At 52.4% G+C, this 15,131-nt stretch overlaps 1 protein-coding gene across 2 annotated transcripts in view; it reads left to right on the forward strand.

Annotated features, from left to right (window-relative positions):
- Positions 1-15,131, forward strand: part of CDH4 (cadherin 4) — a 1,524,317-nt gene that overhangs the window by 1,483,098 nt on the left and 26,088 nt on the right. For both annotated transcript variants that reach the window (XM_069243136.1, XM_069243137.1), the window contains exon 14: positions 5,821-5,960. In XM_069243136.1, coding sequence (XP_069099237.1) covers positions 5,821-5,960 — 140 coding nt within the window. The remainder of the gene's footprint in view (positions 1-5,820; positions 5,961-15,131) is intronic.

The raw sequence follows: 15,131 nt of genomic DNA on the forward strand, positions 1-15,131 counted from the left end.
TTTTAAAAAGCAAGCCCAGGAACGAGTGAAAGTGATGGGTGCGCGGTGGGCGTGGTTAGAAGACCACAGTACTTACAAGTCAAAGAGCTTGCGCGCTCGACCTAAAAACGATCTGTCTGTAGGTTGTAACATATGTCTAGTCTTTACTCACCAGTGTAGACCAGGTATACATCAACCGGAGGCAGAACATAGGGGATTTTCCCTCATCATCTCTCTAAATAAAACAGGAATTTGTTGGGGGTAGCCCCGTGTTCAGATAAAGGCATTTCCCAAGTCAGTACATCACAGAACCAGAACCATTTCCATGACAGAACTTGAATTAAAATAGGGATTTTCCAAGGGCAGCCTGGGACTTAGGAAGCAAGCCCTTGCATTAAAACAGTAGTACCTGCCATGGGCAGTTTCTACTTAATACAATATTTCCCAGAATTTCGCACACACCCACCTCTGCGACCCATTCATGGTGCATACACATGCTGCCCGTGGGGCCAGCCCTCATTAGAAAGGAACACAATGGTTGCAGGCTGGATTGTTTGCAGCTTTGGATAAGAGCCGGCCTGCACACATTCGGCTTCCCTTTGCACCTCAGACGTGCTCCTTCGGTGGAGCAACTCAGGAAATGTCTGAAAAGCCACCGTTTCACAGTCTTTCTACCTTCCCTGGCTGTACCACTTCCCTCCCCATCCCACCCCACAGTATTTTTTCTCTCTTTATTGTTTTGCATGCATTGCCTTGCTTGTCATTGTAAACCCCCGTGCATGTTTCTGTGCCCTCACGTGTATGTCGCTGTGCCCCACGTGTTCTGCAGGTCTCTCTTCCATCGCGTTGCCGCACATTCTGCTGCTATGTACAGTCGTCTGCTGTGCTGCGAGCTCAGTCCCAGCTGTAGAACTGACCACAGTAGAATGACATCAGAGCCGCACTGCTGTGTTTTTAGAATCTGAAGAGCCCATTAAGCGTTCACTTTGTCCGGAGCGCTCTCTACAAGTAAAGGGCTTTAGTAATTCGCTAAATGTAGGGGTGTAAAACCAGGGACCCATTTCTGCATCAGACAAAAAATGTATTGACTTGGCTATGACATAACTAAGTGAGGAACCCAGCACGCCCTGCGTTCACGGTGCAGGGGCCCTACTTACACAAACCCAGCAGGGCAGCCATTGTCATCCCCTGTCAGTCCTATAAACCACCAGGTGCAGGGGGGCAGGCCTTTCAAAGTAAGATATTATAGGATTCCTACTTCTATCAGAAGCGTCGCAGTGAATGCAGTACTCATGCTACGCTCATAGGCACAGATGATTTGCCACTTGGCACGCCAGGAGTAAGATCCATGTCCTGACTGACTGTAAGATGTTGGGGCTGAGGCATGAGCTGCTTGGGTTTGGGAGAGCTTTTTGTTTATGTTGCGTCCTCAGACACAGTGTCAGGTCTGCAGCTCTAGTCAAGGTTTCATCCTCTCACCATCTGTAACTATCTTCAGGGTTCCCTCAGTACACAAACACCAACACCAGTACTCTGTGATATCATTCACTCTCAACATTCCAGACACCAGCTCAGACATACATGGAATGTGGACACACGGGAAGATACACTCTGAGGAGTCTTACACATGCAACTAAGCAAAGAACACTACAAGACTTGCACATACACTTCTAGGATACTCAGTCGCAATCTTCAACATGCCTAGGGCACACCTAGGCATGTCCATCTAACATCCAGTCACACTCTCCAGCACCCTAGGGGACACACAAAGACTACAAAGGGAACAGCCACTAGAAATCTATCTCACATTGGACATGTATAAGAAGGAAACTAGTCCAAGATCTGAAGGTTTTGCAATCTTTTCAGACAAGAGGCTCTACCACCACATCTCCGCAGAATCACACCATACAACATTTGTACATGCAGGACCTCTAGTCATGGACACCCAAGTCATGCCACAGCCATGACACAGGTGTCTCAGCCCTCATTCAAAAAGGGGTTCCCAGTCATCCTTAAGTCTACACGTTCAGGGGCACAAACATCAATAATTGAGAGGTGTGAACATACCTCATCTTAACTCATGAACTCTCATGACCAGACGCCTGTCAGATATCCAGGCCACGTTAGTGCACACTGTGTGACTACATCTTCCCTCATGACCTCCTACCTTCTGTTCTCTGCCCTACATCCATGAGATGGTCTCTCCCTCTTTCTGCCCATGTGTACCGCAGTGTTCATAGCCAAATGTCCATTACACACTGCACAAACCACTCAGCTCTGCCATAAAGTCCATCACTTTAATGTCCTACCCAAGGTGAGATACAGTATCACCTTCAGCTCTTAGTCCTCCGGCTTGGCAGTCCTACCAGTGCCCAGCAGCCTTTCTTTCCTCTGCCCACCCTCTAAACTGGGCTCCTTCTGCTCAGCAGAACGCACTGATGCCAGTGGTCGACACAGTTTCTCCATCTTCAAACAACCTCTATTCCCCAGTCCCAGCTCCAAATGGATTCCAGGGTGCTGCTGGCTTTGCCATGCAGTTCCTTTCAAAATCTTCTCACCGATTTTGAGGAAACTTCTTCAGAGGAGAGACAGGTGTTGATTAGGTCGAGACTAGTATTTTGTTTATTTTTCTAGCATTGGATCTTGCATAGATTCATATGCTTGAATCATTCCCCATGTTAGAGCTGGGAGTCCACGGTGACCTTTCAACAGCAGCGTCAAAGGGATGTTTTGAGAAAGATTCAAGCAAACTCACTTAAGTAGCACAATCATCTCATTAGAAAAACCTGACCTCAAGGCTGTTTCATCTCCATCGATCCCATCCAAAAAGCCCTTGCTCCCTGAAGACGTCACCCAAAAAGGTAACATCTCAGCTTCTTGTACACTGAAGAGTCTCTGAGTGGGACTCCTCACAACTGCCACCAGCTGGACTCCGCTTCACACAAAGTGTCAAGAAGAGCATGAGGATGATTACCACTGCAGGCTGCAAGAAGAATCTGGCCACAGATATTATGAGTAAGAGGATCCTCACTGGAGTTATGGACGCCCTCATCATGTCATACACTATGAGGAGTACCGCAAGGACCGCGTGCAATAGTTCTGGTTGGAGCAGACAAGTTTGATGGGGGTTGTCATGCAGCCGAAGCTTGGTGGATGGATAGCAGAACCTGCAGGGAGTGCATGTACCACTGTGAACTTGTGCAGTGCAGTTAACTAGATTTCATTTGCACATGGGGAACCCCATAACTTCAATCTTCTGCTTAAAGACCATGATTTCCAGGGTCCGCTCGTAGGCTCCCTGTGAAGCGCAGTCCAAGAAGCCATATTTGCTTTGGGTTGTTCAAGTGCTTAATTTGAGCAGGTTGTTTCTGGTGGGGGGCACCGGCACTTATTTTTGAGGGCCGACACTTATTTTTCTGCCTCAGGCATTTACTATGAGCAGAAAACACTACGAGAAAGAGATAAATGAAAAAGCGTCACAACGGCAGAAAGCTGCAAGAGTGAGCTGGAGGGGCAGGGAGTGCTGTAAATGGATTAGAGGCCTGAGATGGCTTCAGAGGTACACTGCCCTGGTATTCTGCGCTCGCACATTTAATTGCAGCAGCGGCGTGTTTAAGAGGAGAGCTTTGGGCACCGGCAGGTTGTTATTTACAAATTAAGCTCTGGTTTGTTTCTCGCATTGTTCCGCTGCAGCCTGCCCGCTCATCGCGCGTGGTTACTTGGACCGCCGTTTCCAAGCCAAGGTTAGCGGTTTGAAATGTATATAATTTTCTCAGCTGCGGCGGAGCTAAATGGCACCTCCCAGGGGTTCCCTGTGAAGCCGGACTCCGCAGGTATTTACAGTAGCATTAGCTCCGCCTTCGGTGCGCACATTGCATCAGTAGAAGGTAGGAGGTGGGAGGGGAACAGACTCCGGTGGCTGGCCACCTCCCCTGGGCATGGCCGCTGTTCACAGGGTGAGCATTACTTGTAACGAGCCGTATTGCTGCGAACCCTCGGCGGGGCGGCATCTCCACTCCTCGGTCAGATGCATTTATGACCTTTCGATGCAGTTTTTTTTCTCTTCTGATCGGAAAACTAAAAGGCGCTTTAGCTGTTTGTAAAGCAGAGCACACGTCCGTCCTATTAAAGGTCACATCCAGGTGACATATTATGGGGCTGGTGCTCGCAGGTTTGACAGGGCCCTTTCTGATTTCACATTTATATCTCGACACAAGATCTGTTTTTATAGCTACGGTTCCACCCATATTCCTGTGCCATGACAGGTACCGCCCTCGCCGACCCCCTACTTCCCTCCCAGCTGGTTATAAGCCGGGTCTGGTGGCGAGCGGACTAATGCATCCAACCCAGAAGCCCGGGTTTAGCTTCATGTTCATAGGTTTGAATCCTAGTGGATCCACTCAGCCTTTCATCCTCCTGAGGTGGATAAGATTTCTGCGAACATCTTTTATTCAGCCTCAAAATGTCCCGAGTAGGGGAAACGTGTGCTTTCAAATTCACATAGAATGCTATTGAGGCCCTGCTGACCTCCTCCGCGAGAGCTCACTGCAGCAGAAACTTACTCGTCCTTTTCACCCCCTACAACTTGGTAACAAGTGGCTTCCTCCACTGTTGTAAATGGAAGAGAGCTGAATGTCGGCTACTTCCTTTAGCTGAATGAAACGGCTATTGAAAGCCAGAGCTTGATCAGCAAGCCACGGTTTATGCAGGTCCAAACCCTTTGATATATTTGTTTAACCAGTCGTCTTCATTCTTAGGTCTTGCGTACTAGAGAGCGCATGCGCGGACTCCTGAGAGAAGCACTGTTAGGCCTGCTGCTCACCCGTTGCTTGCCGTTGGTTGTCTTGTCTCTCTCATTAGCTTGCTACATATTCAATAGCTGGTTTGGGTTTTCCTTCCTCTTCCTGTGTTTGCCCCTTCCCTGGACCATGGATTCATTACTTATGTCCTTCCACTGCTCAATTTCCCAAGACTATTTCTTTTTTGTATAAGTTTTGGACAAGAATGTTTGTGTTTTCCCACAGTCTCCTTCACGTACATCCCTCTGCCCTCCGCTGCGCTCAATGTTTCTTTCTCTCACCTGTGGGCTTCTCCCAGCCAGCTCAAACTTGCTCTCTCTCTGCCTTATTTCTTCTCTGTACCCTCTTTGTTGCTGTGCCCCTGACCTGGACCCTACGATTTGCTTCCACCCCCTGTGTTGCTTCCCAACCCGCACCCTCCGTGTTGCTTCCACTCTCCCCGTGCCCTCTGCGTTGATCTACCCCTTCACCCATGGCCCTGTGTTGCTTCCACCCCACCCGCTAAATGCTTTTCTTGCTTTTATTTCCTTTTAGTTACAAATCCATTTTGGATCTGTACTTAAAGAAAAAAAGGCAGTTGCTTCATGTTGTAGGCATGCGCATGTGCACAGAATAATAACAGGGGTACCAAAGAAGAAATTAGAGGTAGGAATCGCTGCCCGTAGCTATCCTTACCTCATGTCACCAACAAAGAGAATAATTTCTCAAGGTCTTCTGCACTGTGGCTACCAGAACTTTTCCCACAGGGGATCCTCCTCAACAGTCATAACCACCGAATTGTCCTGCCCATGGGTGGGAACATTCAGTGCCTATGACTCTGATGAGGATTCCCTTGAAAAAGAACTAGGATTACAGGTAAGAGAGGTTTCCTTCCTTTTGCCCCCCATGATTGCATCATTTACCTGCAGGTGCACTAGTATGTAGTATCAATGACTTGAAGAAAGACCACCAGTTAGTCTTCCGTACCTGGGAATGAGGGGCTCAGGGGACACCTGAGCGCGCTGCCTGTGTACTCATGCTTCTTCCTCTCCCCCACCTCCAGCCATGGTCCTGCTCTTCGTGGTGTGGATGAAGCGCAGAGAGAAGGAGCGACACACGAAGCAACTGCTCATCGATCCAGAGGACGACGTGAGGGACAACATCTTAAAATACGACGAGGAAGGAGGAGGGGAGGAAGACCAGGTGAGGATACTGGTTGGAATACAAGGCGGGTGGAGCAGGCGAGGGTAACCAGGTGGAAGGACATTTCTCAAATCAAGGCCAGGCTGATATTTTTATTGTGATATCTGGATTCCTGTGTCAAAATGCAGCCTTCCTTGCAGTGCTTCTGCCTATTGCTGTGTTTGACGCATGGAAAAAGGTACGAAGCATGTGCTTTAGGAATGTTCCATGTTAAAAAAAATTGTGTGGGATAAAAGTTGCATGACGTGGCACTAAAAAATGTTTTTGGTGAGGGTTAAGGATGTAACTATCCATTGAAATACAAAACTTTGCAAAGGAAATGCATGTGCAATGGAGGTGTCACCCCAGTTCAAGACAAAACATGTGAGAACTAATCAATTAGACCGACGTTACTCAAAGTACGGCCCGCGGGCCGCCAGCGGCCCCACAGACCTACCTTGGTGGCCCGCGGAGACGTACAACAAACGCCATATGATAATGGCCGCAGTATGTAAACATAGAAGAGGGCCGCTGGAGCATGTGCAACTGTGGCTTCTTTGCGCATGCTCCCGCGGCCCTCCTCTATGTTTACGTATGGCGGCCATTATTTATGGCGTTTCCGTGACGATCCTGGAAGCCAAAGCCCCATAAAAGTCAGCGCTTGCAGCTAACTTTTACGGGGCTTTGTCGTCTGCTTCCTGTCACCGGCTCCATGTCTGCTGCCCGCCTGCCTGCCTGCTGTTCTACATTTGTGGCATCTTTACAGTGCTTTGAGTCAGGTAAGGCTCTTTGGTTATTTATTTATTTGTTTTTAATGTAGTGTGTGTTTTACTGGGGTAGGGGTGAGAGTAGATTGCGCTGTGTGTGTGCGCTGTGTGTGTGTTACTGGGGTAGGGGTGAGAGCAGATGGCGCTGTGTGTGTTACTGGGGTAGGGGTGAGAGCAGATGGCGCTGTGTGTGTGTTACTGGGGTAGGGGTGAGAGCAGATGGCGCTGTGTGCAGATGGCGCTGTGTGTGTTACTGGGGTAGGGGTGAGAGCAGATGGCGCTGTGTGTGTGTGTTACCAGGGTAGGGGTGAGAGCAGATGGCGCTGTGTGTGTGTGTTACTGGGGTAGGGGTGAGAGCAGATGGCGCTGTGTGCAGATGGCGCTGTGTGTGTTACTGGGGTAGGGGTGGGAGCAGATGGCGCTGTGTGTGTGTGTTACTGGGGTAGGGGTGAGAGCAGATGGCGCTGTGTGTGTGTGTTACTGGGGTAGGGGTGAGAGCAGATGGCGCTGTGTGTGTTACTGGGGTAGGGGTGAGAGCAGATGGCGCTGTGTGCAGATGGCGCTGTGTGTGTTACTGGGGTAGGGGTGAGAGCAGATGGCGCTGTGTGTGTGTGTTACTGGGGTAGGGGTGAGAGCAGATGGCGCTGTGTGTGTTACTGGGGTAGGGGTGAGAGCAGATGGTGCTGTGTGCAGATGGCGCTGTGTGTGTTACTGGGGTAGGGGTGAGAGCAGATGGCGCTGTGTGTGTGTTACTGGGGTAGGGGTGAGAGCAGATGGCGCTGTGTGCAGATGGCGCTGTGTGTGTTACTGGGGTAGGGGTGAGAGCAGATGGCACTGTGTGTGTGTTACTGGGGTAGGGGTGAGAGCAGATGGCGCTGTGTGCAGATGGCGCTGTGTGTGTTACTGGGGTAGGGGTGAGAGCAGATGGCGCTGTGTGTGTGTGTTACTGGGGTAGGGGTGAGAGCAGATGGCGCTGTGTGTGTGTGTTACTGGGGTAGGGGTGAGAGCAGATGGCGCTGTGTGCAGATGGCGCTGTGTGTGTTACTGGGGTAGGGGTGAGAGCAGATGGCGCTGTGTGTGTGTTACTGGGGTAGGGGTGAGAGCAGATGGCGCTGTGTGTGTGTGTTACTGGGGTAGGGGTGAGAGCAGATGGCGCTGTGTGCAGATGGCGCTGTGTGTGTGTTACTGGGGTAGGGGTGAGAGCAGATGGCGCTGTGTGTGTGTTACTGGGGTAGGGGTGAGAGCAGATGGCGCTGTGTGTGTGTTACTGGGGTAGGGGTGAGAGCAGATGGCGCTGTGTGTGTTACTGGGGTAGGGGTGAGAGCAGATGGCGCTGTGTGCAGATGGCGCTGTGTGTGTTACTGGGGTAGGGGTGAGAGCAGATGGCGCTGTGTGTGTGTGTTACTGGGGTAGGGGTGAGAGCAGATGGCGCTGTGTGCAGATGGCGCTGTGTGTGTGTTACTGGGGTAGGGGTGAGAGCAGATGGCGCTGTGTGTGTGTGTTACTGGGGTAGGGGTGAGAGCAGATGGCGCTGTGTGTGTGTGTTACTGGGGTAGGGGTGAGAGCAGATGGCGCTGTGTGTGTGTTACTGGGGTAGGGGTGAGAGCAGATGGCGCTGTGTGTGTGTGTTACTGGGGTAGGGGTGAGAGCAGATGGCGCTGTGTGTGTGTGTTACTGGGGTAGGGGTGAGAGCAGATGGCGCTGTGTGTGTGTTACTGGGGTAGGGGTGGGAGCAGATGGCGCTGTGTGTGTGTGTTACTGGGGTAGGGGTGAGAGCAGATGGCGCTGTGTGTGTGTGTTACTGGGGTAGGGGTGAGAGCAGATGGTGCTGTGTGCAGATGGCGCAGTGTGTGTTACTGGGGTAGGGGTGAGAGCAGATGGCGCTGTGTGCAGATGGCGCTGTGTGTGTTACTGGGGTAGGGGTGAGAGCAGATGGCGCTGTGTGTGTGTGTTACTGGGGTAGGGGTGAGAGCAGATGGCACTGTGTGTGTTACTGGGGTAGGGGTGAGAGCAGATGGTGCTGTGTGCAGATGGCGCAGTGTGTGTTACTGGGGTAGGGGTGAGAGCAGATGGCGCTGTGTGCAGATGGCGCTGTGTGTGTTACTGGGGTAGGGGTGAGAGCAGATGGCGCTGTGTGTGTGTGTTACTGGGGTAGGGGTGAGAGCAGATGGCGCTGTGTGTGTTACTGGGGTAGGGGTGAGAGCAGATGGTGCTGTGTGCAGATGGCGCAGTGTGTGTTACTGGGGTAGGGGTGAGAGCAGATGGCGCTGTGTGCAGATGGCGCTGTGTGTGTTACTGGGGTAGGGGTGAGAGCAGATGGCGCTGTGTGTGTGTGTTACTGGGGTAGGGGTGAGAGCAGATGGCGCTGTGTGTGTTACTGGGGTAGGGGTGGGAGCAGATGGCGCTGTGTGTGTGTGTTACTGGGGTAGGGGTGAGAGCAGATGGCGCTGTGTGTGTGTGTTACTGGGGTAGGGGTGAGAGCAGATGGTGCTGTGTGCAGATGGCGCAGTGTGTGTTACTGGGGTAGGGGTGAGAGCAGATGGCGCTGTGTGCAGATGGCGCTGTGTGTGTTACTGGGGTAGGGGTGAGAGCAGATGGCGCTGTGTGTGTGTGTTACTGGGGTAGGGGTGAGAGCAGATGGCGCTGTGTGTGTTACTGGGGTAGGGGTGAGAGCAGATGGTGCTGTGTGCAGATGGCGCAGTGTGTGTTACTGGGGTAGGGGTGAGAGCAGATGGCGCTGTGTGCAGATGGCGCTGTGTGTGTTACTGGGGTAGGGGTGAGAGCAGATGGCGCTGTGTGTGTGTGTTACTGGGGTAGGGGTGAGAGCAGATGGCGCTGTGTGTGTTACTGGGGTAGGGGTGAGAGCAGATGGTGCTGTGTGCAGATGGCGCAGTGTGTGTTACTGGGGTAGGGGTGAGAGCAGATGGCGCTGTGTGCAGATGGCGCTGTGTGTGTTACTGGGGTAGGGGTGAGAGCAGATGGCGCTGTGTGTGTGTGTTACTGGGGTAGGGGTGAGAGCAGATGGCGCTGTGTGTGTTACTGGGGTAGGGGTGGGAGCAGATGGCGCTGTGTGTGTGTGTTACTGGGGTAGGGGTGAGAGCAGATGGCGCTGTGTGTGTGTGTTACTGGGGTAGGGGTGAGAGCAGATGGTGCTGTGTGCAGATGGCGCAGTGTGTGTTACTGGGGTAGGGGTGAGAGCAGATGGCGCTGTGTGCAGATGGCGCTGTGTGTGTTACTGGGGTAGGGGTGAGAGCAGATGGCGCTGTGTGTGTGTGTTACTGGGGTAGGGGTGAGAGCAGATGGCGCTGTGTGTGTTACTGGGGTAGGGGTGAGAGCAGATGGTGCTGTGTGCAGATGGCGCAGTGTGTGTTACTGGGGTAGGGGTGAGAGCAGATGGCGCTGTGTGCAGATGGCGCTGTGTGTGTTACTGGGGTAGGGGTGAGAGCAGATGGCGCTGTGTGTGTGTGTTACTGGGGTAGGGGTGAGAGCAGATGGCGCTGTGTGTGTGTTACTGGGGTAGGGGTGAGAGCAGATGGCGCTGTGTGTGTGTGTTACTGGGGTAGGGGTGAGAGCAGATGGCGCTGTGTGTGTGTGTTACTGGGGTAGGGGTGAGAGCAGATGGCGCTGTGTGCAGATGGCGCTGTGTGTGTGTTACTGGGGTAGGGGTGAGAGCAGATGGCGCTGTGTGTGTGTGTTACTGGGGTAGGGGTGAGAGCAGATGGCGCTGTGTGCAGATGGCGCAGTGTGTGTTACTGGGGTAGGGGTGAGAGCAGATGGCGCTGTGTGCAGATGGCGCTGTGTGTGTGTTACTGGGGTAGGGGTGAGAGCAGATGGCGCTGTGTGTGTGTGTTACTGGGGTAGGGGTGAGAGCAGATGGCGCTGTGTGTGTGTGTTACTGGGGTAGGGGTGAGAGCAGATGGCGCTGTGTGTGTTACTGGGGTAGGGGTGGGAGCAGATGGCGCAGTGTGCAGATGGCGCTGTGTGTGTTACTGGGGTAGGGGTGAGAGCAGATGGCGCTGTGTGTGTTACTGGGGTAGGGGTGAGAGCAGATGGCGCTGTGTGCAGATGGCGCTGTGTGTGTGTTACTGGGGTAGGGGTGAGAGCAGATGGCGCTGTGTGTGTGTGTTACTGGGGTAGGGGTGAGAGCAGATGGCGCTGTGTGCAGATGGCGCAGTGTGTGTTACTGGGGTAGGGGTGAGAGCAGATGGCGCTGTGTGCAGATGGCGCTGTGTGTGTGTTACTGGGGTAGGGGTGAGAGCAGATGGCGCTGTGTGTGTGTGTTACTGGGGTAGGGGTGAGAGCAGATGGCGCTGTGTGTGTTACTGGGGTAGGGGTGAGAGCAGATGGCGCTGTGTGTGTGTGTTACTGGGGTAGGGGTGAGAGCAGATGGCGCTGTGTGTGTTACTGGGGTAGGGGTGAGAGCAGATGGTGCTGTGTGCAGATGGCGCTGTGTGTGTTCCCCCTCTAAGCCCTGCTCCCCCCCCCTCCACCACTGTCACTTCAGTGCGGCCCTCGGCCGCAAACCATACTGCAATTTTGGCCCCCGAGAAAAAGTTTGTGAGTAGCCATGAGCTAGACTATTGGCCACAAAAAAATAACTATGAAAAAATAACTATGTAGGCGTATGAAAAGAAAGAACTATGGGGAATCTCATCGTGCAGGCTCTATACGAGGATGGGTGTGCTATTAAAACAACGCGTACCACTAGGAGAGAGTGCAGGAAAACCAGAAAGAGAAACAGCAACTTAAAATACACTGGGGGCGATGGAGCAGAGGGGACAGTAAAAGGAAAAAACACTAAAATAGGACAAGGCAGTGGGTAGAGAGCAACTGAAGAAGCAACTAGAGGACCATGACAATGACAGTAATTTACAACGAGGACAGAACATCCAAGGAAGATGAGGTGGAAGATAAGTCACCAATGGACGAGGCGGAGGGAGTAAGAGTGCAGGAGGGATGCTCTTCAAATACAATGGCAGAGGTCATAAAGGAGAGACGGTGGGAGAAGCCAGCTGAGCGAGGGGCTCTTAATGCAACAGTGAATCCAACCCCAGGCCAGGCTCCTGGGGTACCACGAGGAAAGAGCGAGGTGGACACTTGGTGAGAGACCGTCTACACACACGATGATGGAGGGAAGAGGTGGTGAGTGAAAGAGACCTAAAACCTGACAAAGGAGCAGGCGAGGGTGATACAATGTATGACAAGGAAGGAAGAGAGGGTGAGACAATGCATGACAAGGAATGAGGTGAGGAAGAGAGGGTGAGACAGTGTATGTCAAGGAAGAGAGGGTGAGACAATGCATTACAAGGAAGGAGGAGAGGAAGAGAGGGTGAGACTTAATTGATGACAAGGAAGGAGGTGAGGAAGAGAGGGTGAGACTTAATGCATGACAAGGAAGGAGGGGAGGAAGAGAGGGTGAGACAGTGCATGTCAAGGAACGAGAGGAGGAAGAGCGGGTGAGACTTAATGCATGACAAGGAAGGAGGGGAGGAAGAGAGGGTGAGACAGTGTATGTCAAGGAAGGAGAGGAGGAAGAGAGGGTGAGACTTAATGCATTACAAGGAAGGAGGAGAGGAAGAGAGGGTGAGACAATGCATGACAAGGAGGGGAGGAAGAGCGGGTGAGACAATGTATGACAAGGAAGGAAGAGAGGGTGAGACAATGTATGACAAGGAAGGAGGGGAGGAAGAGAGGGTGAGACTTAATGCATGACAAGGAAGGAGGGCAGGAAGAGAGGGTGAGACTTAATGCATGACAATGAAGGAGGGGAGGAAGAGAGGGTGAGACTTAATGCATGACAAGGAAGGAGGTGAGGAAGAGAGGGTGAGACTTAATGCATGACAAGGAAGGAGGTGAGGAAGAGAGGGTGAGACAGTGCATGTCAAGGAAGGAGAGGAGGAAGAGAGGGTGAGACTTAATGTATGACAAGGAAGGAGGGGAGGAAGAGAGGGTGAGACAGTGTATGTCAAGGAAGGAGGTGAGGAAGAGAGGGTGAGACATTGTATGTCAAGGAAGGAGAGGAGGAAGAGAGAGTGAGACAATGCATGACAAGGAAGGAGGGGAGGAAGAGAGGGTGAGACAGTGTATGTCAAGGAAGGAGAGGAGGAAGAGAGGGTGAGACAATGCATTATAAGGAAGGAGGAGAGGAAGAGAGGGTGAAACTTAATGCATGACAAGGAAGGAGGGGAGGAAGAGAGGATGAGAATGTATGACAAGGAAGGAGGGGAGGAAGACAGGGTGAGACTTAGGGGGTCATTCCGACCCTGGCGGTCATGGACCGCCAGGGCCGGGGACGGAGGAAGCACCGCCAACAGGCTGGCGGTGCTTCAGGGGCAATTCTGACCGCGGCGGTAAAGCCGCGGTCTGAAAAGGGAAACCGGCGGTTTCCCGACGGTTTTCCCCTGCCCCAGGGAATCCTCCACGGCGGCGCTGCAAGCAGCGCCGCCATGGGGATTCCGACCCCCTTCCCGCCAGCCTGTTCCTGGCGGTTTACACCGCCAGGAAGAGGCTGGCGCGAACGGGTGTCGTGGGGCCCCTGGGGGCCCCTGCAGTGCCCATGCCACTGGCATGGGCACTGCAGGGGCCCCCTAACAGGGCCCCATTAAGATTTTCAGTGTCTGCAAAGCAGACACTGAAAATCGCGACGGGTGCCACTGCACCCGTCGCACGCCTGCAACTCCGCCGGCTCCATTCGGAGCCGGCTTCATCATTGCTGGGGCTTTCCCGCTGGGCGGGCGGGCGGCCTTTTGGCGGTCGCCCGCCTGCCCAGCGGGAAAGTCAAAATGACCGCGCGGTCTTTTGGCGGTCTCCGCCCGGCAGGCAGCGCCCGCCGCCCGCCGGGGTCGGAATGACCCCCTTAATGCCTGACAAGGAAGGAGGTGAGGAAGAGAGGGTGAGACTTAATGCCTGACAAGGAAGGAGGTGAGGAAGAGAGGGTGAGACTTAATGCCTGACAAGGAAGGAGGGGAGGAAGAGAGGGTGAGACTTAATGCATGACAAGGAAGGAGGGGGAGGAAGAGAGGGTGAGACTTAATGCATGACAAGGAAGGAGGGGGAGGAAGAGAGGGTGAAACTTAATGCATGACAAGAAAGGAGGGGACGAAGAGTGGGTGAGACTTAATGCATGACAAGGAAGGAGGTGAGGAAGAGAGGGTGAGACAGTGTATGTCAAGGAAGGAGAGGAGGAAGAGAGGGTGAGACTAAATGCATGACAAGGAAGGAGGGGAGGAAGAGAGGGTGAGATAATGCATGACAAGGAAGGAGGGGAGAAAGAGCGGGTGAGACAATGTATGACAAGGAAGGAAGAGAGGGTGAGAATGCATGACAAGGAAGGATGAGAGGAAAAGAGGGTGAGACAATGTCTGACAAGGAATGAGGAGAGGAAGAGCGGGTTAGACAATGTATGACAAGGAAGGAAGAGAGGAAGAGAGGGTGAGAATGTATGACAAGGAAGGAGGCGAGGAACAGAGGGTGAGAATGTTTGACAAGGAAGGAGGAGAGAAAGAGTGGGTTAAACAATGTATGACAAGGAAGGAGGGGAGGAAGAGCGGGTGAGAATGCATGACAAGGACGGCGGGGAGGAAGAGCGGGTGAGAATGTATGACAAGGAAGGAGGGAAGGAAGAGAGGGTGAGACAATGTATGACAAGTAAGGAGGGGAGGAACAGAGGGTGAGACAATGTATGACAAGGACGGCGGGGAGGAAGAGCGGGTGAGAATGTATGACAAGGAAGGAGGGAAGGAAAAGAGGGTGAGACAATGTATGACAAGGAAAGATGAGAGGAACAGGCAATGTATGACAGGGAAGGAGGAGAGGAATAGCAGGTGAGGGTTAGACTTAAAATACATTAAGGAAGAGTGTGTGAGATTTAAAATAGAACAAGAAAGAGGGGAGAAACTTAAAATATGACAAGGAAGCAGGGGAGGAAGAGCAGGCGAGGAAGACGCTTTCAAAATATAACAAGGAAAGAAGGAAAAGGGGTGAGCCTTTTTTTAAAAATATGACAAGGTTGGGGGGGAAGAGATGGTGAGACTTAAAATATGACATGGAGGGGAGAGAAAGGGGCGAAACGTAAAATATGAGAAGAAAGGAATGGAAGAAGAGCGTGTGAGAGTTCTAAAATGTGAGAAGGCAGGAAGCGGAGAAGAGCGATTGATGGTGAGACAATCTATGAGTAAGGTGGAGAGTAAGAGGTAATGGACAGGCATTTAAAGTATGAAGGAGAAGGTAGGGAAAGAGCAAGAAAAGTACAGTCAAGGAGAGAGCGAAGAGTGAGGAAAGTCTGACAAGGAAGAGTGGGGGAGAGAGAGAATCGTACAAAGAAAGGATGGAGTACAGGCGACGGGCAGAGCCTTTAATACAACGGGAATGAGGAGGCTGAAGCGTGGGTGAGGAGGGACCCTTAACATATGAAGAGGGAGAAGCA

The sequence above is a fragment of the Pleurodeles waltl genome, chromosome 7 (genome assembly GCF_031143425.1).
Source record: "Pleurodeles waltl isolate 20211129_DDA chromosome 7, aPleWal1.hap1.20221129, whole genome shotgun sequence".
In the NCBI taxonomy this organism is placed as follows: domain Eukaryota; kingdom Metazoa; phylum Chordata; class Amphibia; order Caudata; family Salamandridae; genus Pleurodeles; species Pleurodeles waltl.